Source organism: Nyctereutes procyonoides, unplaced genomic scaffold, assembly GCF_905146905.1.
Source record: "Nyctereutes procyonoides isolate TBG_1078 unplaced genomic scaffold, NYPRO_anot_genome, whole genome shotgun sequence".
Lineage (NCBI taxonomy): Eukaryota > Metazoa > Chordata > Mammalia > Carnivora > Canidae > Nyctereutes > Nyctereutes procyonoides.
In genome coordinates, this window is record NW_026575125.1 from 26,119,138 (window position 1) to 26,146,799 (window position 27,662).

The 27,662-nt window shown below is 40.7% G+C and overlaps 1 protein-coding gene and 1 pseudogene across 6 annotated transcripts in view; both read right to left on the reverse strand.

Moving 5' to 3' along the window:
- TAB3 (TGF-beta activated kinase 1 (MAP3K7) binding protein 3) overlaps window positions 1-27,662 on the reverse strand; it is a 90,391-nt gene that overhangs the window by 26,278 nt on the left and 36,451 nt on the right. For 4 of the 6 annotated variants that reach the window (XM_055338437.1, XM_055338433.1, XM_055338436.1 and 1 more), the window contains exons 3-5: window positions 23,703-23,779; window positions 23,341-23,460; window positions 2,474-2,665 (exon numbers count right to left, since the gene is read on the reverse strand). In XM_055338437.1, the coding sequence (XP_055194412.1) occupies window positions 2,474-2,575 (102 nt within the window). In that variant the 5' untranslated portion in view covers window positions 2,576-2,665; window positions 23,341-23,460; window positions 23,703-23,779. Of the gene's footprint in view, window positions 1-2,473; window positions 2,666-23,340; window positions 23,461-23,702; window positions 23,780-24,962; window positions 25,005-27,662 lie in introns of all 6 variants that reach the window. The other 2 variants (XM_055338434.1, XM_055338435.1) reach the window with 2 other exon arrangements.
- Window positions 2,618-26,697, reverse strand: LOC129517859 (B-cell CLL/lymphoma 7 protein family member C-like; annotated as a pseudogene).

The window sequence follows — 27,662 nt, forward strand, 5'->3', positions numbered from 1 at the left end:
ATGTCACTGACAGATATCTGAAAGAAAAGAACTGAAAAATGAAAATAAAGTATCTCTGGAATTAGACTAAAAGGAGAACAAAAATTAGCCAGTTTTTTTTTTTAAAGATTTTATTTATTTATTCATGAGAGACAGAGAGAGAAAGAGAGAGAGAGAGGCAGAGACACAGGCAGAGGGAGAAGCAGGCTCCATGCAGGGAGCCCGATGTGGGACTCGATCCCGGGACTCCAGAATCACACCCTGGGCCGAAGGCAGGCGCTAAACCACTGAGCCACCAGGGATCCCCAAAAATTAGCCAGTTTTACATGAAACCTAAAGCACTCACGGAAACTTCACTTTTTGACATTTGTGTTAACACTGCTGAAATTTCATGTTTTCTACAGTGCATTAGATAGCCTAAATAGTATTCTCACAAGAGGACCCAAATTCACAATGTTACAAAGTTGACTGGAAAGCCTATTCAAATGCATGTCTACAGTGATAAGGTAAGTAAATTTTCCTTTGAAGAAAAAATTTAAACCAGTAATATAAGATATTTAAGTATTATCTTTATGAAAGCATTTTTATTTTTTAAAAAGATTTTATTTATTTATTCATGAGAGATAGGGAGAGACGCATATACACAGGCAGAGGGAGAAGCAGGCTCCATGCAAGGAGCCCGACATGGGACTCGATCCCAGGACTCCAGGATCTCACCCTGAGCTGAAGGTGGTGCTAAACCGCTGAGCCACCAGGGCTGCCCTTTATGAAAACATTTTTAAAAGAGTATCACCAAAATAAATTCTAATATCTTTAGCCTGCACAATGCCTTCAAAAGAAAAAAAATGCAGAATTTATCAAACAGTAAATATGAATGAAGAAATAAAAATTTAGTTGGATAAAGAGGTCAGAATTTTTTTTTAAGTAAGCTCCACACCCAATGTGGGGCTTGAACTCATGACCCTGAGATCAAGAATTGTTCTGCTGACTGAGCCAGCCAGGTACCCCAAGAGGTCAGATTTAAAAAATTTATATATTTATATAAATATACACATACATACACATAGACACATACTCTTGAAAAGACTGAGGAAGAAAAGCATTATGGTCTAGACCCAATGGTCTAGACCTAGTAGAAGGGCCAGGAAGCACCTTTTACCACAATTGTTCTGTGAGTCTCTATTTGCAATTAACCTCAACTGTATATAGGCTTAGGTGATAACCTGAGCTACTGACACTGCAGTAAGGTAGAGTTTGCATATTATGCAGTATGGTATAATCTGAACTGTGTGAGGAAGTCCAGTGGACAAAAATACTGTACCCAAAAGTGAACCAAACAGGAAAATGCTATAACCCAAAACATGAGATCCTGCGGAGGATGATGCAAAATTCAACAAAAGGAACATTAGGCCAGTTTCTCTGTTGTCCCTTGAATGGGAAAAAAACACATTATACTGAATATTAAAGATTTATTTCACTACAAGACAACAAAACCAAAGGAATATGATTAAACTAGAGAAAGTGGCCTTACACTTAAAATTACAGATTAGTAAGCATTTATCAACTAGAAAACCAGTAAGAAACAAACCTTTAAAAAATTGGCTCAAAAGTATATAGCCTACAAACTTATAATGGTAATTTTGAGATTCAAAATTCAAATCTAGGGCAGCTCTGGTGGCTCAGCGGTTTAGCGCTGCCTTCAGCCCACGGCGTGATCCTGGAGACCCGGGATCCAGTCACATGTCAGGTTCCCTGCATGCAGCTTGCTTCTCCCTCTGCCTGTGTTTCTGCCTGCCCTCCTCCCACCCCGTGTGTCTCTCATGAATAAAATAAATAAAATCTTTAAAAAAAATTTCAAATCTAGGGTGGCCTGGGTGGCTCAGAGGTTTAGCACTGCCTTCAGCCCAGGGCATGATCCTGGAGACCTGGGGTCGAGTCCTATGTCGGGCTCCCTACATGGAGCCTGCTTCTCCCTCAGCCTGTGTCTCTGCCTCTCTCCCTCTCTATCTCTCATGAATAAATAAATAAAATCTTTAAAAAAAATTCAAATCTAAGGATTTGGGACTGATCACACAACTCCAAATATGTAAAAACTAAAATGTAAACAAAACCAGTTTTTTTCTTTTGCTACACGCCTTTACTTTTTTCTTTAAATCACTGGTTCTCAATGGGGTAGATTTACCTCCCATAAGATATCTAGCAAAGTGTGGAGACAGTTTTGGTTGTCACAACTGCAAGACTGCTATTGGCATCTAGTGGTAGAGATCAGGAATGCTGCTAAACAGTCTACAAAGTACAAGGCAGGGCCCCACAACAAAGATAACCCAGCCCAAAATGTCGACAGCACCAAGGCTGAGAAATCCTGCTCTAGATATCTCCCACTGCCCTCCACAAAGACCAGGAAACTTAACTGACTTCTAGTCACTACAAAGCAAAGCCAGATCTAAGAAGGAAAACCGTAGCTTAATATCACTATCATTGCTGGGTAATCTACCTGTAACATGCATTGAGACACAACACCCTCTGGAATCTCTGGGAAACGTTGTCGGAGGTCATGGAGAACCTGCATATCAAGCTGCGGACTGCTTTGCGCCATGCCAGAACAAATGGTGGTCAAGTATCTGTTAGGAAATCGATGCTAACCAGCCTTCCAATAGTAGTGATCTTCTAACACCGCATTCATTTTCTATTAAAAGAAATCAAAGTTAATCATTGTGTTGTACACCTAAAACTCATGTAACACTGTATGACAATACTTCAATAAAGTATAATTACATATTTCACTTTATTCAAATACAAATGATCACTATGTTAAAATGGAGAAACCTAAAATAAGTATACTTAATTCCAAAGTTGTAAAATTGACAAATTCAACTTAGCCAGACTTTTCTGATGTAATATAGACAATCACTGGTTTAGAAACAAGCCAAAAAATTCCTAAAACCTCAATTTCATTTTAATGCTTAAAAAAATAAAGCAGCAGCTAGATTAGAACTACAGAGTATAACTATTTGGCAACTGTATTTTGCTAGCCTTGAGAAATGCTACTTAAGTATAATCATTCATGTTCTCCCAAGGGCTATCATATCATTCTAAAGCAAGTAATCATTTTGATGTCTGGAAAACAACAACAACAACAAGGACTTAATGATCACACCACAAAGCATTACTTGTCCTTTCGGTCTTACATTCTACTTGGACTTTGAGGCCAAAACGTTTGAATTTGAGTTTGAATTTGAAGTACGAGTAAAGGAAACCCAATGTCTGAAGGAAGTAACTAGCAAATAAAAATGGAAATGTAGAATCCTTTGTTTTTAAGGATGATGCATTGCTGGAGGTGAGGTGAGTGGGGGATGGGATAAATGAGTAATGGGCATTTTGCTGAGTGAACTTGTGATGAGTACTGGGTGTTGTAAGTGATGGATCACTAAATTTTACTCCTGAAACCAATAGTACACAATATGTTAACTGACTTGAATTTAAATAAAATCTTAGAAGAAAAATAAATTAACTAATTAAAAAGATGATGCTCGTGGTCCATCATCAGCCAGACCTAAATAGCTAGGCTTTCATGTATTTCTGATGCCACTGGCAGAGGTGCTAAGATGGCAGGATTTGAGGTTATGGTTTGAGTAGAGAACATTAACATCCAATCTCACTGGCACTACTCAAGTTAACCACGCCTATATAAATAAGGCAACTAGTGAAATAATGATGAAATCATAAATTAACTGGCAGCATCAAGGATCAATAAATTGATAAACATTTTAACACATACGACCTTTGAAAGACACGGGGGTTTGGGGCACCAACCCCAGTGGAGTCGAAAATCCATATTTAACTTTTGACTCCCCCAAAACTTAACTACTAACAGCCTACTGTTGACCTTACCAATAACATAAACAGTAGATCAATATGTATTTTGTCATGTTAAATGATTATATACTGTGCTCTTACAATAGAGTAAACTAGAGAAAAAATATTAAGAAAATCGTAAGAAAGAAAAAACACATTTAGGGCACTGTATTTATTTTTAAAAATCTGCATATAAGTAGACCCATACAGTTCCAACCTATGTTGTTCAAGGATTCAACTGCATATATTTCCCATTTTTAAATTTTTTAAAAAGATTTTATTTAAAAAAAATATTTTATTTATTCATGAGAGACAAAGAGAGAGAGAGGCAGAGGAAGGGCAGGCTCCCCGCAGAGTAGGGAGCCTGAGGCAGGACTCCATCCCAGGACCCCAGGATCACAACCTGGGCCAAAGGCCGACACTCAACCACTGAATCACCCAGGTGCCTCCACAATCAGTATTTTAAAAATAAAAAGTGTTTGGATGGGTACAAGAAGGCAGGAGAGGAAGACCCTAAATTCCTCTCCTGCCAGGGACTCACCACATTTATGCCTACGTATTAATCATTTCCTTCTGAAGAACAGAGGTTGACAGAACACCTTGTGCACAGTACAAGGCTAGAGGGACCTCAATCAGTATGGCAAAAGAAAGAGAAGCCCAGTAGTAAGGGCAACGCCACCTTGACACCACAAACTCCAATAGTGGAAGGTATCACTGACAGACGCGTGTACAGATTCACCTGCCCGGGGCAAAGAAAATAAACTACAGTTTAAAGGGTAACTAGACGATGAGTGAAGGAAAACCATTTATTAACCCCAGAACATCCGCCAAACAGTGGAGTCAGAGGTGCTGGTGAGTGCCAATGTTTACCTTCCCCCTCCCACCTTGAAAGTTCACACAGGAACAAGGACCAGGTGTTCTAGACACCCCGCCACTTCAGCTAGTCCTGGGCCCCAAGCACACACCAGCTCCAGCCTTCAAAGCAGGGAAGCCCCAGTGGGGGCACACACCAGGCCTACATCCACTATGGCTCCAGTAATCTCACCAAGGGGGCACAGTGCAAACCACCCTGAGACACCTCCATCCGTACCAGGTTCTGCTCCCAGGACCCAGAGCCCACACCCATTACAACTCGAGCCAGCCAGCTACCCAAACCCAAGAGGAACACAGTCCACAAGGGCAATGTGCCTATGTAAGGCCACTCCTCTAAGACTGGGAGAGGTAGTTCTTTCACCTAATTCATAGAAACAAACACAAAATCAAGTTTAAAAGGGGGGGCAGAGGAATAGACAAAGACAAAATTTCAAGAAAATAACTAAACCAAAATGAGGTAAGCCATCAACCTGACAAAGATTTCAAAGTAACGATCGTAAAGTTGCTCACCAGACTTGAGAGTGAATGAACTAAGAATAGGAACTTCAACAAAAGGAAACTATTTTTTTTTAATCTGAGGTAATAACTAAAATAGCTAAAATAAAAAATACACCAGAGGTAATTAACAGGAAATTAGAGGATGCAGAAGAACAGATGAGCAATCCAGAAAACAGGGTGACAAAAAACATTTAAGCTGAACATCAAAAAGAAATTTTTAAAAATGAAGATTGTTAAGGGGCCTGTGACAACATCAAGCAAGTCAACATTCACATCATGCAGCTGTTAGAAGGAGCTAAGAGAGAAAGGGGCAGAAAACTCATATGAAGAAATAATAGCTGAAAACTTCTCTAATCTAGGGAAGAAAAGAGACATCCAGATCCAGGAAGCAGAGAACCCCAGATAAGATGAACCAAAAAAGGCCCATACCAAAACAAGTAATAATTAAAATGTCAAAGATTAAAGATGAGAAAATCCTACAAGCAGCAAGAGGAAACCAAACAGTTATGTACAACAACAACAACAAAAAAAACCCATGAGGGTATCACCTGATTTTTCAGCAGAAACTTTGCAGGCCAAGAGAGAGTGGTAAGACATATTCAAAGTGCTGAAAGGAAAAAACTTAGAACCAAGAATACTCTGCACTACAAGGTTATCACTCAAAATCAAAGGAGACAGTTTCCCAGACAAACAAGTTAAAGGAGTTCATCACCGCTGAACCAGTCTTACAAGAAATGCTAAAGGGACTTCTTTAAGTGGAAAAGAAAAAGCCATGACGAACGGTAAGAAAGCTATGACAGGAAAAAAACTTCAAGGGTAAGGGCACACAGTACATCAATCATTTACACTGCTAGTAAGAAGGTAAAAAGGCAACAGTAGTAATAATTATTTGTACCTAAAAAATTAAGGGATTCACAAAATAAAAATATGTAAAACATATAAAAGATGGATGGGGAAAGTAAAAATCCAGTCCTTTGTTGTTGTTTTTTTTAAGATTTTATTTATTTATTCACAAGAGACACAGAAAGAGAGGCAGAGACACAGGCAGAGGGAGAAGCAGGCTCCATGCAGGGAGTCCGATGTGGGACTCGATCCCCCGTCTCCAGGATCACACTCTGGGCTGAAGGCGGCGCTAAACTGCTGAACCACCCAGGCATCCCAAAATCCAGTCTTTGAAAGTGTGTTAGAACTTAAGCAACCATCAACTTAATACAGACTGCTATATACTTAGAATGTTACATATGAACCTCATGGTAACTGCAACACAAAAACCTGTAATAGACCACAAAAAAATAAAAAGGAATTCAAGCATAAAACTACATGTCCCCAATCATGAGGGAAAAGAACAAGAGAACAAAGAAAGATACCTAACTCCAAAAGCTATCAGAAAAAATTAACAAAATTACAAAAGGTACATACCTATTAATAATTAAATGTGAATGGTCTAAACATTATGATCAAAAGCCACAGGGTGACCGAATGCATTAAAAAAAAAAAGACACATCTACATGCTGCCTACAAGAGACTTAACTTCAGACAAAAAGACAGACTGAAAGTGAGAGATGGAAAACTATTCCATGCAAATGAAATAAAAACAAAAAAGGCTGGGTAGCAATACTTCTATCAGACAAAACAGACTCTAAAAGACTGCAACAAAAGACAAAGAAGGGCATTACGTAATGATAAAGGGATGTATCCAACAAGAGAATAAATATTACAACTGTAAACACACACCCACATTAGGGCATCTAAATACATAAAACAAATGTTAATAAACAAAAGGGGAGGGCAGCCCAGGCGGCTCAGTGGTTTAGCACCGCCTGCAGCCCAGGGTGTGATCCTGGAGACCCGGGATCGAGTCCTATGTCAGGCTCCCTGCACGGAGCCTGCTTCTCCCTCTGCCTGTGTCTCTGCCTCTGTGTCTCTCATGAATAAATAAAATCTTTTTAAAAAGTGGGGGAGAAACAGAGTAATATAATCATTATAAGACACTTTAACATTCCACTTATATCAATGGATAGATCAATGACACAGAAAATCAATCAAGATACACTGGCTTTGAATGGCACATTAGACCAAAGAACCAAATATATACAGAACATTCCATCCCAAAACAGAAGAATATATAATTCATTTCAAGTGGACATGTAACATTCTCCAAGATAAACCACATTATGTCATAAATCAAGTCGCAATAAATTTAAGAAGATTGAAATCATATCAAACATGTTTTCTAATGACAATGATATGGAACTAGACATCAGTAACCACAGCAACAACGAAAACTGGAAAAACACAACCATGCAGAAACTAAAAAAATGTGCTACTAACCAACCAATATGTCAACAAGGATGGGAAAGATGAAATTTAAAAATACCTGGAGACTAATAAAAATGAAAACACAACAGTTCAAAATCTTTGCAGCACAGCAGAAGCGCTTTTTTTTTTTAATGATTTTACTTATTTATGGGGGGGTGGGGGGGGCAGAGAGACACACAGGCAGAGGGAGAAGCAGGCTCCTTGCAGGGAACCTGATGGGGGACTCGATCCCCGGACCAGGATCATGCCCTGAGCTGAAGGTAGACACTCAACCACTGAGCCACCCAGGTGTTCCAGCAGAAATGTTCTAAGAGGGAAGTTTATAGGGATACAGGCCGATCTCAAAAAAAAAAAAAAAAAAAAAAAAAAAATCTCTACACTCAAAAGAACTAGAAAAAGTAAGGACAAACAAAGCCCAGAGTTACTAGAAGAAAGAAAAAAAGTAAGAATCAGAATGAAAGTAAATGAAATAGAGGCTGAAAAGATCAGTGAACCAGGAGCTGGTCCTTTGAAAATATTTAAAACAAAACAAAACAAAAAACCTGACAGGCTTTTAGCCAGACTCATCATGAAAAAAAGAAGACTCAAATAAATAAAATCAGAAATGAAAGAGGAGAGGAGTGCCCGGATGGCTCAGTCAGTTAAACATCCAAATCTTGATTTCAGCTTAGATCATGATCTCATGGGCAGCCCTGGTGGCTCAGCAGTTTAGCGCCGCCTTCAGCCCAGGGCCTGATCCTGGAGACCCTGGATCGAGTCCCACGTCAGGCTCCCTGCATGGAGCCTGCTTCTCCCTCTGCCTGTCTGTCTGTCTGTCTGTCTCTCTCTGTCTCTCTGTCTCTCTCTCTCTCTCTCTCTCTCTCTCTCCCCCGTGTATTCTCATGAATAAATAAATAAAATCTTTAAAAAAAAAAAAGATCATGATCTCATGGTTATGGGATAGAGCTGACACTGGGAATGGAGCCTACTTAAGATTCTCTCTCCCTCTCCCTCTGCCCCTCCACGCCACTTCCCTGCGTGCTCTAGAAGGGAAGAAAAGGGAAGGAAGAAAGGGAAGGATGGGAAGGAAGGAAGGAAAAAAAAGAAAAGAAAGAAAGAAAGGCAGCCCAGGTGGCTCAGTGGTTTAGCGCTGCCTTCAGCCCAGGGTGTGATCCTGGAGACCCGGGATCAAGTCCCACGTCGGGCTCCCTGCATGGAGCCTGCTTCTTCCTCTGCCTGTGTCTCCGCCTCTCTCTCTCTCTATGTGTGTGTGTCTCGTGAATAAATAAAATCTTTAAAAAAAAAGAAATGAAAGAGGCAAAATAACAACTGATGTCACAAAAATACAAAGGATTATAAGAGACTACTACCATAAATTCTATGCCGAAACACTGGACATCATAGAAAAGATGTGGCTAAATTCCACATCTCCCAAGACTGGATCAGAAAGAATATGACACTTGAACAGAGTGATTAGTTCTAGTAATAAAACTGAATCAATAATCAAAAAACAAAAGTCCAGGACCAGATGGCTACACAGGTAAATTCTACCAAATTAAAGAGCTAATACTTAACCTTTTCAAAGTATTCAAAAAAAAAAAATAGAAGGGAAGTTGCAACATTCTATGAGACAAGTATTACCCTGATATCAAAACTAGATGAAGACACTACAATAAAAGGAAATTACAAAGGTGCCTGGGCTGCCTCAGTCAGTTAAGCATCATCTTACTCTTGGTTTCAGATCAGCTCATGATCTCAAGTTGGTGATATCAAGCCCCACATCAGGCTCCACACGGAAGTCTCTTTAAGATTCTCTCCTCTTCCTCTACCCCTCCCACCTCAGCTCACACACTCTCTCTTAAAAAAATAATGATCTTAAAAAATTACAGAGTAATATCCCTGAATACAGATTCAAAAATCCTCAACAAAATATGAGCTAACTAAATGGTGTACACTGAAAGTCATTCACCACAATCAAGTGGGGTTTATTCCAAGACTGTGAAGATGGTTCAATATCCAAGAATCAATGAATGTGATATTCCACATTAATAAAAGAAAGGATAAAAAGTATATGATCATCTCAATAAATGGAGAAAAAAGATCTGACAAAATTGAACATGCATTGATGATAAAAACTCCCAACACAGTGGGTTCAGCGGGAGGGTAACGTAATATAGGCTACAGATGAAAATCCCACAGCTAACAGTACACTCAACAGAGAACAAGTGAGAGTTTTTCCTCTAAAATCAGGAACAAGACAAGGATGTCCACTCTCATCTGTTTTATTCAACGTACTACTGGAAGTCCTAGTCACAGCAATCAAATAGAAATAAAAGGCATCGAAAGTGGTGAGGAAGAAATAAAACTTTCAGTATTCACAAATGACACGACTCTATATAGAAACAAACCCAAAGATGCCACCAAAAACCTATTAGAACCAATAAATAAATTCAGTAAAGTTACAGAATACAAAATATACAAAAATCCGTTGTATTTCTATACACTAATAACAAAGGAGAAAGAAAAAGTGAGATAATCCCATTTACAAGTGCATCAAAACAAAATAAGATACATAGAAATAAACTTAACCAAGATGAAAGGCCTGTACTTGGAAAACTATAAGACACTAATGAAAGAAACTGAAGATGACACAAATGGAAAGATACATCAGGCTCATGGATTGGTAAAATTATCATTAAAATGTCATACTACCCAAAACGATCTACAGACTCAATGCAATCCCTATCAAAATACCCACAGCATTTTCAGAGCTAGAACAAATAATCCTGGGATGCCTGGGTAGCTCAGCGGTTGAGCGTCTGCCTTCAGCTTAGGGTGTGATCCTGGGGTCCTGGGATCAAGTCCCACATTGGGCTCCCTGCATAGAGCCTGCTTCTTCCTTTGCCTGTGTCTCTGCCTCTCTTTCTCTGTCTCTCATGAATAAATAAATTAAAATAATGCCAAAATTTGTGGAACCACAAATGATCCCAAATAGCCAAAAGCACACTTGAGAAAGAACAAAACTCAAAGTATCATGATCCCAGATTTCAAGCTATACTAAAAAGGTATACTAATCAAAACAGTATGGTACTGGTACAAAAATAGACACATAGCTCAATAAAACAGAACATACAGCCCAGAAAGTAACCCAGGCTCACAAGGTCAATTAATCTACAATAAAGGAAGCAAGCATATACAATGGGGAAAAATAGTCTCTTCAATGGACGGTGCTAATAAAAAACCTGGAGAGCTACATGCCAAAGAATCAAACTGTACCACTTTTTTATAACATACATAAAAATAAGCTCAAAATGGATTCAAGACCTAAATGTGAGACCTGCAAACATAAAACTCCTAAAAGAAAACAGGCAGTAATGTCTTGGACACATCAGCCTTAGCAACATTTTTTTTTTTGGTATGTCTCCTTAGATAGTGAAACAGAAGAAAATATAAACCATGGGGACTGTATCAAACTAAAAAGCTTTAATACAGTGAAAGAAACCATCAAAAAGAACAAAAAGACAACGTACTGAAGGGGGAGAAGATATCTGCAAATGATAATGATATATCCCATAAAGGGCTAATATGCAAAGTATATAAAGAATGCGTATAACACTAAAAAAAAAAAAAAGGAAAGAAACAATGAAACACCAAACATTCTGATTAAAACATTGCCAGAAGACTTGAATAGGCATTTTTCCAAAGAAGACATCCAGATGGCCAAGAGACACATGAGAAGTCACCCAACATTACTCATCATCAGGAAAGTGCAAATCAAAATCACAATGAATTAGCACTTCACTCTGGTCAAAATGTCTAATATCCAAAAAGACCAAAGTGAGTGTTGGCAAAACTGTGGAGAAAAATAAACCCTCATGCACTCATGATGAGAATGTAAACTGGTGCAGCTACTATGGAAAACAGTATGGCAGTTCCTCAAAAAATTAAAAATAGAAATACCATATGATCCAGTGATTCAACTGCTAGGTATTTACCTGAAGAAAATGAAAACCCTGATTTGAAAAGCTACATGCACCCCCATTTCTAACACAGCATTATTTACAATAGCCAAGTTATATATACAACCAAAGTGGGCAGCCCCAGTGGCCCAGTGGTTTAGCGCCGCCTTCAACCTGGGGTGTGATCCTGGAGACCTAGGATCAAGTCCCATGTCGGGCTCCCTGCATGCAGCTTGCTTCTCCCTCTGCCTGTGTCTCTGCTTCTCTCTCTCTCTGTGTCTTTCATGAATAAATAAGATCTTAAAAAATAAAAAAAAGAGGGACCCCTGAGTGACTCAGTGGTTGAGCATCTGCCTTCAGCTCAGGACATGATCTGGGGGTTCCCGGATCGAGTCCCATATCAGGCTCCTGCATGGAGTCTGCTTCTCCCCCTGCCTGTGTCTCTGCCTCTCTCTCTCTGTGTCTCTCATGAATACATAAATAAATAAAATCTTTAAAAAAAAAAAGAAAGAAAGAAACAACCAAAGCGTCCACTGGTAGCTAAATGGTAAAGAACATGTAGTATATATACACAATGGAGTATTACTCAACCACAAATTACATCTTGTCATTCACAACATTAATCTACAGGGTATTATGCTAAGTGAAATAAACCAATCATAGAAAGACTTACACTATTAGATTTCTCTTACATGTAGAATCTAAAAAAAACAAAACAGATGAACAAGAAAACAGAAACAGACTCAAAAACACAGAGAACAAACTGGTGGTTGCCAGAGGGGAGGAGGGATGGGCAAAATACATAAAGGGGATGAAGAGGTACAGGTACCATCATCCAGTTATAAAATAGTCATGGGGATAAAAAGTACAGCATAGGAAATACAGTCAATAATATTGTAATAATGTTGTGTCATGACAAATGGTAGCTACATTTATTGTAATGAGCACTCGTAATGTCTAGAATTATTGAATTACTCTGTTGTCTGTTGTATAACTCTAACTAATATGACCCTGTAAGACTACTATCCTTCAATAAAAAAGATTTTTTTTATAAAACTAAATGAGGGGATCCCTGGGTGGCTCAGCGGTTTAGTGCCTGCCTTTGGCCCGGGGCGCGATCCTGGAGTCCCGGGATCGAGTCCCGCATCGGGCTCCCGGCATGGAGCCTGCTTCTCCCTCCTCCTGTGTCTCTGCCTCTCTCTCTCTCTCTATGTCTATCATAAATAAATAAATAAATAAATCTTTAAAAAAATAAAAAATAAAAAATAAAAAAAAATAAAAAAACTAAACGAATCTTTGAAAAAAATGAAAAATGTTTAAGGAAAATAATGAATTACTTTTGCTGGTTTATAATTAAGGAGATACTTAAAAAACAATCCTCATGGAATCTCAAATTTGCTACTGAATATGGGCAGGGCATGTCATTTTGCATGCAAACTGTTGGCTTCTACTGGGCATCTGGCTTGTTCTCTTCTTCCTTCCAAGCCAAGACTGTCAAGAATTATGCACACTCTAACAAAGTGGCCACAAAGCCCATAGCTATGAGATTAGCTAACCACAGGTAAAAAGAGCTATTAGCAACTGTTTTAATGACTTCCAATCACCGCACAAAAGCCATCTAATAAACATGAAGAAAAATTAATAGGGTAACTGGGTGATGGGCACCAAGGAGGGCACCTAATGGAATGAGCGTTATACTATATGTTGGCAAACTGAATTTAAATATTTTTTAAAAGAAAAATTAAAATGTGGGGGAATATGACTGGCATATATGCAGACTTTCTATCTACCCTATACTCTTCTGCTCCCTGCAATTCATTCCTTAGTTTGCTTTAATCTGGCTCTTATCACTGTTCCACTGACATACTTAACCATCTCTCTGATGCTAAATCCAGAGGATATATTTGCTGGTCCCTATGCCCCCTTAACCTCTGCAGCATTTGACAATACTCATTGCTACTTCTTTTTTTTAGCCTCTTTGACAATATACTAGTCTGGTTTCTTCCCATCTCTCTCTCTCTCTCTCTCTTTTTTTTTTTTTTTTTTTTTTAAGATTTTACTTATCCGGGATCCCTGGGTGGCGCAGTGGTTTAGCGCCTGCCTTTGGCCCAGGGCGTGATCCTGGAGACCTGGGATCGAATCCCACATCGTGCCCCGGTGCATGGAGCCTGCTTCTCCCTCTGCCTATGTCTCTGCCCCCCTCTCTCTCTGTGTGTGACTATCATAAATAAATTAAAAAATAAAAAATAAAAATAAAAAAAAAGATTTTACTTATCCATTCATGAGAGACACAGAGAGAGGAGAGGCAGAGACACAGGCAGAGGGAGAAGCAGGCTCCATGCAGGAAGCCCAATGTGGGACTTGACCCCAGGTCGGATCAGGCCCTGGGCTGAAGGCGGCGCTAAACCGCTGAGCCACCTGGGCTGCCCTTTCCCACTTTTGTCCCATTAACATTTGTCTGGTTTTTGCCCTAAGCTGCTTCCTCTTTTCATTCTACAACCTTGTAACCAGCGATCCTATCCACTAGTAAGCATTCAATAACATTTAAAGGCTGATGATTCCCAAACTGGTATCTTAAACATCATGCTCTAAGGCTCTAGACACATATAACCACCTGCCTACTACAGAGCACCATCTGGATATGCCCAAAGATAATTGTCAATATATTCAAAAAGGAAATCCTCACCACAACCCTTCCCCAAATGCTCTGCTCTCTCCATGAATGTTACCACTATTTACTCAACGATACTAGAAACCAAGGTGTAATCCTGGACTTCAACTCTTGCACAACCAACTAGAATGAAATGAAGTGCTCATGGTTTCCATTCCAGTTCTGCTATTTGTGAGTGTCTGAGAAATATATTCAATCCTTATGCTTTGAAATTTCATCTATAAAATGGAAATAATAGGGTTGTAGCAAAATTTTTTTTTAAAGATTTTATATATTTATTCATGAGAGACAGAGAGAGAGGCAGAGACATAGGAAGAGGGAGAAGCAGGTTCCATGTAGGGAGCCCGATGAGGGACTCGATCCCAGAACTGCAGGATCACGCCCTGAACTGAAGGCAGACGCCCAACTGCTGAGCCACCCAAGCGCTAAGCCACCCAGGCATCCTGAGTTGTAGCAAAATTTAAATGGCAAACATTAATAAGTCAGAAAGCATTTGTTACTATTATTTAGGGCATTTCTGAATATTGTCATCAACATTACAGCTCCAACTTCCTGCTGCTCTCTCACCTCTGGTCTTGCCTTCCTCCACATCAGTGCCAGAGTGTGTTCTAAGATGCAGATCTGATCGGTCCCCTCCACTCAATGCATCCCAACAGAACAGAGCCAGGTGTGATCCTGTGCTACCTCCTCTTAGGGCATTAGACCATGATCATCCATCTGTCTGAGATGCTTTTTTTCCTCCCTCACCACTGCTTCTCTAAGCCACACTGATCCTACACATGTTGGTACTGATGGCGCTTCCTCAAAGGAAGCTTCCACTGACAATCCCATTCCTTGAGTCCTACTGCCATGCTTCTCCTCCACCCACACCATGCTAGAGGACCCTCCACTATGCTGTTACAGCAAGTTGTGCTTATCCTCATAGGTACACCGAACACACTACGCTTAGCCACTTGTGTATCTAAAGGTCTCTCAGAGGGGCACCTGCGTGGCTCAGTGGGTTAGGCAACTGCCTTCAGCTTAAGTCATGATCCCAGGGTCCTGGGATCGAGCCCCTCATTGGGCTCCCTGCTCAGTGGGGAGTCTGCTTCTCTACCCCTACCCTGGCTTGTGCACACTCTCTCTCTAATAAATAAATAAAATCTTAAAAAAAATAAAAAATAAAGGTCTTTCAGATAAAACTGTAGCTTTACCTGGAACAAGTTGTTACACCACGAAGTGGGAAAGTACTCAAAAATGATGGGAGCCTGTCATAAGGACCTGGGAGCCAGCTTGAAGAGGCTTCCAATGGCCAAATCTGTGATAATTTGAGTACCAAAATAATTAAGGACACTAATGAATTACAGGCCTGTAGAAAAGAGAAACCCATGAGTTGCTATTAGTATGAAATAAATACATACATACATAAATGGAGAAGGGTGGGCTTTTATTTACAGTAGAATCCAACTGGTAAACATGCAAGGAGTGCTGAAACCTAAAAAATCATCACTGTGCAGATATCACAGTACAGATTGCTTCAAGCAAAAATCATCAAGTGATGCTAAATCTAGGAGTAGATTTGGATGAAGAGTACTATGTATGAATGGTCTTCAAGTATCTCTCCAAAGAACTGCTTATCAGTTGCAACGGGGCAAAATTACACAGTAGATAAATCAAGCAATATTGTGATTGGCTAATCAAAATTAACATCAATGTGGGAAAGATGGAGAACGTACACCTCCAGATGTGACACCCTGAGAAAACATATTACTTTATAGTATTCCAGTCAGGAACGCAGAATCTGAAATGTCTTATAAGAGACAAAGCAAAAATGACAAAAATTCTACTGAAAAAAGGAGGGGGGTGAGGACAGGGTAAAACTGTCATTTTAAAAATGCTAAAGTCATACAAGAAAAAGGCAAAAAAAATTTCACAGATTAAGGGAGACAGAGTACATGAAACTAAAGCTAATAACTGATCCTAGACTGGGTTCCATACTAAGTGGGGAAAATGTTATAAAAGAATGGATCAACTGACAAAATAGAAACACAGATGCTAGATTATGAAAAGTACTCCATTATGTTTAATTTATTGTATTTACTAAGTATACTGATTTGATAACTGTACTATGGCTATATATGAGACTACGTTAGTTTTAGGAAGTTAGGCAATGAAATATTTAGGAGTAAAGGGCATGACAACTTACTCTCAAATGATTCAGGAAAGAACATATATGACATATGTGTATGTGTACATGTGCATGCACACACACAGTGCACGCGCAAACACACGGAGGGAGAGGAACAAATAAAGCAAAAAGGGCAAATGTTAACGAGAGGAATATAGATAAAGCATATAAGGTGCTCTTTTTTTTTTTAAAGATTTTATTTATTTATGAGCGACACAGACAGAGAGAGAGGCAGAGACACAGGCAGAGGGAGAAGCAGGCTCCATGCAGGGAGCCCAACGCGGGACTCCATCCCGGGTCTCCAGGATCATGCCCCAGGCTGCAGGCGGTGCCAAACCGCTGTGCCACAGGGGCTGCCCTAAGGTGCTCTTTGTATGTAATTTTTACCTTGCAACTTCTGTACTTGCGGAATTATTTCCAAATAAAAAGTCAAAACAAAATGAAACAAAAAGCCTGTAGTTCTATTCAGGGGCTATGCTTTGTTCACCTTTGCATTGCCAGAGCCTGATCTTATACTTGCTCAAATGTCTGTTCCATAATGAAGAGTCACTTTTACTACTAAACCGACCTACCAGGACACAGTGGTTGGGCGTGTGCCTTCGGCTCAGGATCCAAGGTCCGGGATCGAGTCCCACATTGGGCTCCCTGCGGGGAGCCCACTTCTCCCTCTGTCTATGTCTCTGCCTCTCTCTCTCTCTCTGTCTCTCATGAGTAAATAAGTAAGTCTTTTAAAAAAAATAATCTACCGGGATCCCTGGGTGGCGCAGCGGTTTGGCGCCTGCCTTTGGCCCGGGGCGCGATCCTGGAGACCTGGGATTGAGTCCCATGTCGGGCTCCCGGTGCATGGAGCCTGCTTCTCCCTCTGCCTGTGTCTCTGCCTCTCTCTGTGTGTGTGTGTGACTATCGTAGATAAAATAATTTTAAAAAATCTACCTAATAAGATAAAAAAAAAAAGAGATGAATTTTGCCCCCCACCTCTTGCACACACCTCCAATAAAATTTTGGGGGTTCAGGGATCACCTATGTAGAGCAAGTAATGAATGCTTAGGAAAAAGGAAAAACAGGTTTAAGCTACTCAGTTTGTATATTTTTCCAGTTTTCCACTTTTAAAATCTCTCAATCTGAAAAACTAAAATATTCTACCAGATTAACATTCCAGGCTTAATTTAAAATGTATATTATTTCAAAGTCCTTAGTGTTAACTTTAGTCCTTAGAGTCAATTCAAAGCTGTGTAGGGGTGCCTGGGTGGTTCAGCCGGTCAAGCAGCCAACTCTTGTTTTTGCAACTGGTCATGAGATCAGGGCCCCACATCAGGCTCTACACTCAGGTGAGGAGTCCACCTTAGATTCTCTCTCTCTCTCTCTCTCCCCCCCTCCAGCTTGCATGCTCTCTCTCAAGTAAAATAAAATATTTTAGGGGCATCTGGGTGGCTCAGCAGATTAAGCATCTGCCTTCAGCTCAGTTCATGACCACTGGGTCCTGAGATGGAACTCCACATCGGGTTCCCTGCTCTGCGGGGGGCCTGCTACTCTCCTGCTTGTGCTCTCGTTCTGTCAAATAAAATATTTAAAAAATAATAATAATAAATAAAATATTTAATCCTGTTGGAATTACTCACGATTTTCACAAAACAAACATTATCTGCCATTTTCACAGTAAGGTGACCTATAATTTGCAAAAGCCACAGGAGTCCCAACTAGATGAATAACCCTGCCAAGTCACTGAGGGTCTAAGACAGCACTGTTTAATAAAAATATAACCCAAGTCCTTTTAAATGTTCTAGTAGCCACGTGAAGAAAAAGCAAGAGGTGACATTTTAATATATTTTATTAAATTTGGTATTTCAAAAACAGTATTATTTTAATATATGATCAATAAAAAAAAAATCAATGATGAGCTATTTTACCTATTTCTCTCAAATTAACTCCTCAAAATCCAGTGTGTATTTTATACTAACAGCACATCACAATTCAGACAGGCCACATTTCAAGCGGTCAGCAGCTATCTGCAGTTAGCAATGGCTATCTTACTGGACAGCACAGCTCTAATGCTTTGGTATTTTCATTCAATTAAAAGGATAAGACCAGGCAGCCTGAGTAGCTCAGCGGTTTAGCACCGCCCAGGATGTGATCCTGGGGACCCGGGATTGAGTCCCATGTCAGGCTCCCTGCATGGAGCCTGCTTCTCCCTCTGCTTGTGTCTCTGCCTCTCTCTCTCTCTCTCTCTCTCTCTTTTTCTGTGTGTGTCTCATGAATAAATAAAGTCTTTAAAAAATAAAAAAATAAAAGGCTAAGACCTACAACTCTTAGATTCTGTAATTCAATTTCTCCTGTGAGGGTATACAACTGATTAGGCACAGGGCCTGGCACAGACTAGGTATTCAATGAATATTTGCTGGATGAAATAAGAAAAGAAAAATGGAATTCACTGAATTTAATGGTAAGAATGACCTTAGTCATCAAATCTTGTATTTACAGAAATGAAGACAACTTTCCCACCAAGAAATGATACTTCCATACTTGAGAGGCTAACCAAATTCAGAACACTCGATGGCTATTTAATTGTTGTCAACAAAGAGCTTCTAAAGCACCCAAAAGCTTAACTCAAGCTTCCCTACTGGTTCTAAAGAAGTTTTATTCACTTCTGAACCCTAGTTTCAAGTCTTTAAAATATAAGGATAATACAGTTGCCTTTTTATGAGAAAGAAGAAAAGGCAACAAGGTAAACAAAACCAAAGATACTGCAGGTGTCAAGAGGTTGGGTTCCTGAGGATCCCTGGGTGGCTCAGCGGTTTAGCGATGCCTTCAGTCCAGGGCATGATCCTGGAGTCCCGGGCTCAAGTCCCGCGTCAGGCTCCTTGCAGGGAGCCTGCTTCTCCCTCTGCCTATGTCTCTGCCTCTCTCTCTCTGTGTGACTATCATAAATAAAATAAATAAATAAAGTAAATAAAAATAAAAATAAAATTAGCACTCCTCCTCCCAATTAAGTATCTGCTAGCCAGATGCCACCTATACAGAAACTATCAGACACACCACTCTGGGGTGCCTGAGTGGTTCAGTCAGTTGGGCATCTGCCTTCAGCTCGGGTCATGATCCCAGGGTTCTGAGATCAAGTGGTCCTAGGATAGAACCCCACAACGGGCTTCCTGCACTGAGCGGGGAGCCTGCTTCTCCCTCTCCCTCTGCCCTTCCTCCTGACTCATGCTCGCACTCTCTTTCTCAAATAAATAAATAAAATCTTGGGGAAAAAAAAAAAAAAGACACGCCACTCCTGCCTCTCCCCATTAACCTCCCCAATGAAAATAAAAATGAAGGTACTTGGAATCTTCTCCCAATTCTGAGTATGATACCAAGAAAGTAAGGTATTGTTATTATTAGCTTTTTATTTTTTAAAAAATATTTCTTAAAAAAAATAAAAATAAAAATAAAAAATATTTCTTTATAGGGCACCTAGGTGGCTCATTTGGTTAAGTGTCTGCCTTTGGCTCAGGTCATGATCCTGGAGTTCTGGGATCTAGTGCCATGTCTGGCTCCCTGCTCAAGGGAGAGTCTGCTTCTCCCTCTGCCCCTTCCCTGCTTATGCATGCACGCACACTCTCTCTCTCAAATAAATAAATGAAATTTTTTTTAAAAAATTTCTTTAGGGGATCCCTGGGTGGCTCAGTGGTTTAGCACCTGCCTTTGGCCCAGGGCGTGATCCTGGAGTCCCGGGATCGGGTCCCACGTCAGGCTCCCGGCATGGAGCCTGCTTCTCCGTCGGCCTGTGTCTCTGCCTCTCTCTCTCTCTCTCTATCATGAATAAATAAATAAAATCTTTAAAAAAAATTTCTTTATTTGAGAGAAAGAGAGAGGGAGGGAAGGAGCTCGAGCCAGTGGGGGTAGGGGCAGAGGGAGAGAATCCTGAAGCAGACTCCCAGCCAAGCCAGGAGCCTGACTTGGGGCTTAATCTCATGACCCATGAGATCATGACCTGAGCCGAAACCAGGAGCCAGACCTCCAAATGACTGAGCCACCCAGATGCCCCAATTATTAGTTTTTTAAGTAAGCTCTATGCCCTATGTGGGGCTCTAACTCATGACCCCAAGATCAGGAGCTGCATCCTCCATCGAATGAGCCACCCAAGTGCCCCCAAAGAAGTAGAATATTAAAAAATAAAGCAAGGGATCCCTGGGTGGCGCAGCGGTTTGGCACCTGCCTTTGGCCCAGGGCGCAATCCTGGAGACCCGGGATCGAATCCCACATCGGGCTCCCGGTGCATGGAGCCTGCTTCTCCCTCTGCCTGTGTCTCTGCCTCTCTCTCTCTCTCTCTCTGTGACTATCATAAATTTTAAAAAAAAAATTTTTTTTTAAATTTTAAAAAATAAAGCAAAATGACCTTATACAGCGGAATATGAAGAAAGAAATGGGAAAGCCTTGACTCTTATTAGAAATATTTTGTTTATTTAAGAATACTGAGTTGGTGGTAGGAAAAAATGGTATCTAGGTAGAAGAACCAAAGATTTCCTTTATAAAGTGACCTTAAATATTTCAATAACAATCTGAAAAAGGCAAAACTAGAGAATGAGTAAAAAGATCAGTTGTTTCCAGGGGTTTGTAGGGAGGGTTTATAGGTGAAGCACAGGCAATTTTAAGGGTGGTGAAATTGTTCTGTACAATATTCTAATAGTAGATACATGACATCATGCACCTGTCAAAACCCACAGAACTTTATAACACAAAGAGTGAACCTTTTGTTTTTGAGGGGAGGAGGGGAGAAGGAGGGAGAGAATCTTAAGAAGGTTCCCTGCCCAGCCTGGCATCTGACACAGGGCTCAAACTCACCACCCTGAGATCATGATCTGGGCTAAAATCAAGAGTCTGACACTTAACCAACTGAGCCACCCAGGTGCCCCAAGAGTGAACCTTCAAGTATGCAAATTTAAAAACATCATTTAGGGACACCTAGATGGCTCAGTGGTTGAGCATCTGCCTTAGGCTCAGGGCGTGATCCCAGAGTCCCGGGATTGGGTCCTGCATTGGGCTCCCTGCATGGAGCCTGCTTCTCCTCCCTCTGCCTATGTCTCTGCCCCTGTGTCTGTCAGTCTGTCTCTCTCTGTCTCTCATAAATAAATAAAATCTTTTAAAAAAATAAAAACAGGGGATCCCTGGGTGGCGCAGTGGTTTAGCACCTGCCTTTGGCCCAGGGCGCGATCCTGGAGACCCAGGATCGGATCCCACATCGGGCTCCCGGTGCATGGAGCCTGCTTCTCCCTCTGCCTGTGTCTCTGCCTCTCCCTCTCTCTCTCTCTCTCTCTATCATAAATAAATAAATTAAAAAATTTTAAAAAAATAAAAAAAATAAAAACATCATTCAGGTCAGCGGATCCCAGGAAGGAACAGACACCATTTATGATATAATCTAACTATTACAAACATATGAAACAATATAACGGGGGGGGGGGAGGACACGGACAGATGGTGCTGACCTAAATTAACTCTGGAAATGAGTAGCATCTGTAAGACTAAAGTAAAAGCAAAAAGAAATGTATATAAGCACTGTACTCTAGTTGGTAAAGTTGTTTCCCATGAGTGTAGAAGTCAACAAAACTGTTATACATCTATCTATCTTATCCATACACTGGGAGTTAAGTACATGGACAGTGAATGGTAAAAGCCAGGTGTCTCACTGTTGGGAGTCAGAGGTTACAGACAAGCAAGGGGAGAAGGCTAGAATGATCTGTGTGGTAATGGATTAGGTTGGAGTCATCAGTTAAAACTCACGTTTAGTTTAATATTGATACAGATACATAAAAACAGATACAGAGAAACATTCATACAGATGCATAAACATACAGATAGCATATACATGGGATTTCAGCTAACAGAGCCTAGAAGCAATACTACCTCAAAGGAACAGTGAGCCTACTTGTACTCAGATCTTGATTTCTTTTTTTTTTAAAGATTTATTTATCTATTTATGATAGAGAGAGAGAGAGAGGGAGAGGCAGAGACACAGGAGGAGGGAGAAGCAGGCTCGATGCCGGGAGCCCGACGTGGGACTCGATCCCAGGACTCCAGGATCACGCCCTGGGCCAAAGGTAGGCACTAAACCACTGAGCCACCCAGGGATCCCCTCAGATCTTGATTTCTAATGTAATTCTCTAATAAAAGGAATTAGGGCTTTGGGGAGAAATGGCTGATTATAGAACTAAAACAGAGGATACACAGGATAAGTCTGGAGTATCTTATACTAGGAAGGAAGTGATCAAAAGGAACCCCCCTTATGACGATGGGGGCATGTTAAAGTAACATGGAGGGGCAACCCCAGTGGCTCAGTGGTTTAGCGCCACCTTCGGCCCAGGGTGTGATCCTGGAGACCGGGGATCGAATCCCACATCGGGCTCCCTGCATGGAGCCTACTTCTCCCTCTGCCTGTGTCTCTGCCTCTCTCTGTGTGTGTGTCTCTCATGAATAAATAAATAAAATCTTTAAAAATAATAAAATAAAATAAAATAAAATAAAGTAACATAGGGGCCAACCAAAAGAGATCATCAATGGTCAAGGCTAGAAAAATTTAAGCAACAAAATAAATAAAGTAGTAATAGATTATGGCTCAAAGTATAAAATAAGTATCCATGAATCCATAATGATACAAAGAAATGACTAAGTAAATAAGCAAATAGAGGAGGAAAGATAATCTTCCATTCAAAACTCCCAATAATTTATGTAGAACACACTCCAGGAGATGGAGTGCAACATCTCACTCCTTAAGTGATGACTACACAGTGCCTTCAATCTAATACTACAACAGAGTGTTTTAAAAAAAAAAAAGTAACATTAGAGTGGAGAATGAAGAAAGCAGACATAAACCTTCTCAGCCAGGTGATCAAAGCCAACACTAACCGTGATAAATTATGTTGATACTACATATCTTGATGTGATATGACAAAAATATGGGAATGGCACTTTACCTCTGTGGTCTTCCTTCCCAAAACCCAGATCAGTCTAACAACAAGAAAAACACCAGACAAATCCTAATTGAGCGACATTCTACAAAATACCTGATCAGTTCTCCTCAAAACTGACAAGGTCATCAAAACAATGAGTCTGAGAAACTGTCACAGCAAGAGGAGCCTAAGGAGACATGATGACTAAATGTAATGTGGTATCCTGGCGGGATCCTGAAACATAAAAAATACATTAAGTAAAAACTAAGGAAATGTGAGTGAACTATGGACCTTTAGTTAATAACAATGTTTCACTATTGCTTAATTAACTGTAACAAATGTACCAAGCTAAGGTCATCTATCAATAATAGAAGAAACCGGGTGCCAGGTATATGGGAACTCTCTGTATTATCCTCTCAATTTTTCTGTAAAATTAAAACTATACAAAACCATCTATTTAATTAAAAAAAATTTACCTCAGGATGATTAATGATCTCTGGCACAGGAGTCGTATTCACATCTCCAGCTCTAAAAGCACCTTCTTTGCAGTAGTCTGGAAATGTGACAAAATGAGGAGTTATCCTTTTGCTTAGCTTCCTAACTCAGTATGTAAACATGACAAAAACTCAGACTTCTGATGCTTTTAGTAACAGCACACAGAATGTTAGACCACACTTTTAGGACAGGTGGTTCTTTCCCAAATTTCATCACAAGCTGAATCATCTTCTTTTCTTTTAGGTCACACATTTTTTTTTTTTAGGTCACACATATTTTCTACATTAATTAAATTCTACATTATCCCAAGAAAAGAGCAGTAGTTCAGAAAAACTAAAAAATAATCCACCATTTATTTTCTTAACGCTTTTGTAGCACACCTGGTTGTGACATACCATCCTGAACCTCTCCATCCATTTACAGAAGAAAGGATGAAGCCCGGGTCCCGAAAGCATGTAGGAAACTTTAAATTGTATGGCCAAGGGACGCCTGGGTGGCTCAACGGTTGAACACCTGCCTTCAACCTAGAGACACCTGGGTGGCTCAGCAGTTGAACACCTGCCTTCAACCCAGGGCGTGATCCTGGAGACCTGGGATCGAGTCCCACGTCAGGCTTCCTGCATGGAGCCTGCTTCTCCCTCTGCCTGTGCCTCTACCTCTTGTGTGTGTGTGTCTCTCATGAATAACTAAATAAAATCTTTTAAAAAATAAAAAATAAATAAATTGTATGGCCAAAATAATAACTTTTTTTAAAATGCTGACTATAATATAATCCATTTCTGTTCCATGAAGAGCAATTTATATAAAGAACAGTAACCTTACTGGCTTATTTTGACAGATGAGCATTCTCTCTCCCCTTCCTTCAGAAAGTACATAGTTCCCTCTTAACATGGTTTTGCCTCCTGCAGTTTCAGGTACCTGTGGTCAACTGCAGTCCTGAAGCAGATGATCCACCTTCCAACATATCATCAGAAGGTCAATAGTAGCCTAACACTATGTCACAATGTCTACATCATTCATGTCACTGTAGATCATGTAAGCATTTTGTCATCTCGCATCATCATAAGGATGAGTACAGTAAAATAAGCTATTTCAAGAGAGATACCACTCACCTTTCATTACAGTGTATCATCATAAACGTTCTATTTTATTATTAACCTCTTCCTGTCCCTACTTTATAAACGTTATCATAAATACTTCTATACAGAAAAAAACGTAGTGTATATAGGGATTGGTATTACCTGCAGTTTGGAGGATCCACTGGGTGTCTTGGAATGTATTCCCTGTGGATAAAGGGGGGGGATACTGTATCTTTATCCCAGTGAACCTAATAATCCAATGTTAACTTTGGGGGCAAATAATGGCTTATATCATGGATACAAGTCTCTAATTAATCTCCTGACTGAACCTCATTTTATAACCACATGGAAATTAACATATCCTGTTTATACTGTATATTTTCAGCACTTTACCATATTTTTTTAAATTTCTCAATTACTTTATCTTAAACATTACCCAAAAAATGAGCAAAAGTCCTGGGCACCTACACAAATGCTGTTTTCTACCATGTAGAAATCTCTGATGTGGGGTAGCCCCGGTGGCGCAGCGGTTTAGCGCCGCCTGCAGCCCGGGGCGTGATCCTGGAGACCCGGGATCGAGTCCCACGTCAGGCTCTCTGTGTGGTGCCTGCTTCTTCCTCTGCCTGTGTCTCTGCCTCTCATTCTCTCTCTCTCTCTCTCTCTCTCTCTCTCTCTCTCTCTCTCTATGAATAAATAAAATTAAAAAATCTTTAAAAAAAAAATCTCTGATGTCAACGCAAAATCCACCCCACATTCATGCTTTCTCCCAGTGACCTAAATCACCACAGCTTTCCTCCCTCTCCCAAATGCCCAAAAAGTCATGCATTTGTCACCACTATGAGCCCCTGAAATAGTTTACTAATATTTTGTTCTCCCCTAGGTTTTATCATTGTAAATGTTGAGTACAAAAACCAACAGTGCCTTATACATAGATACTTACTATAAATGACAAAATATGGGATTTTAAATTAATTGATTTCCAATTAATTAATCTGGTTGAGGTGTTCCAAGGTCTTTTTTTGTTTTTTGTTTTTTTTAACAAAAGAGTGGGTTTTTTTTAATATTTTATTTTTATTTATTCACGAAAGACACATAGAGAGAGGCAGGGGGAGAAGCAGGCTCCATGCAGGGAGCTTGATATGGGACTCAATCCCAGGACCCCAGGATCACGCCCTGAGCCAAAGGCAGACACTCAACCGCTGAGCCACCCAGGTGTCCCAAGGGCATTTATTTGTAAAAAAACCAAAAGGGCTCCTGGGGCAACAGGACAGGCAAGCAGGCAGGCCAGCTTCTCAGGAGTCACAGGCATGTGGGCAGATGTGCTTGAATAGAGAGAGGGGGTATTCTCTGAGTACTTTGTGTCACCCTGGGCTGCCTTCGGGATGGGTGGCACTAGCTCAAAGACCATAAACTTTGAGGGTCTCAGCCTCCAGCAATTCTGGAACAGGATTGTCTTTGGTCAGCATTGGGGGTTCATCAATGCTGCCTGCAGTTATAACCCCAGAATCTCTCTCTTTACTGAGACCCCTTCTGGTGTCTGGCAGGTGACACAGGGCAGCTGGGCTAGCAGGTGCCCCCAGGACTGGGCTCAGTGCCCTTCTGCAGAGAGCCTTCCGAATGGAAACTGATTATTGTTCTCATCGTGATCCAGCAAGAGAGTCATCTCCCACCCTCAAGGACTGGCACCCCTGTCCTGCCACTCTGGGCCTGAGAATCTCTCTGTGTGCGTCCTGTCATTCTTCCTCCTAGGAGTCCACCACAGGCACCCACTTGAAGATACGAAGAAGTGTCGCCCACACTTCCCCCACCTCCAGACCTTCTCGATGGTTGTCATCACTTTCTTGATGTCATCGTTACCCCAGCTCTGGGTCTCAGTCCACATGGTCCAGCCGGCCATGGTGGTGGAGCCAAAGTTGAGGCTGTGGCTGGGCCGCCTCCTGTCCAGCGGTCTCAGGTTCAGCGAAGGACCCAGGTACCACTCTCTTGGCTGGCTGTCCCTCCCCACAAGGTCTTAATTAGGTCAATTCTTAAATGGTATCATTTAAAAAGAAAGACAGGACAACTGACTGGTAACACATGCTAGAGGCAGATCATCTCTACATTTTATTTTATTTTTTAAAGATTTTATTTATTTATGCATGAGAGACATAGAGACATAGAGACATAGAGAGAGAGAGAGAGAGAGAGAGAGAGAGAGAGAGAGAGAGAGGCAGAGACACAGGCAGAGGGAGAAGCAGGCTCCATGCAGGGAGCCCGACGTGGGACTTGATCCTGGGTCTCTAGGATCACAACCTGGGCTGAAGGCGGCGCTAAACTGCTGGGCCACCGGTGCTGCCCTCTACATTTTATTAAAGAGATTACTTAGAACAGTGTTTTTCAAATGGTAAGTTGTGGCTTATTAGTGGAGTGTGTAATAAATTTATTGGGTAATGACAAGTATTTAAGAAAAAAAAGAAATGTCACAGAAAACATAAGAATGCTTTATACATAGTAATGGTAAACAGTAGTTCAAATAACTTGAGGTGTGGATATGTATTAGATCAAGACTAAAATGTGGGGGATCCCTGGGTGGCTCAGCGGTTTAGTGCCTGCCTTTGGTCCAGGGCGTGATCCTGGAGCCCCGGGATCAAGTCCCACGTCGGGCTCCCGGCGTAGAGCCTGCTTCTCCTTCCACCTATGTCTCTGCCTCTCTCTCTTTCTATGTCTATCATGAATAAATAAATAAAATAAAATAAAAAAAACCTAAAATGTGTTTGGTTTTTTCTGTTTTATTTTTTTGTTTTTTACTGTGGGTTGCTATGAGAAATAGTGACTTAGAATATAGTGAGGTTGGGATGCCTGGGGTGGCTCAGTGGTTGGACA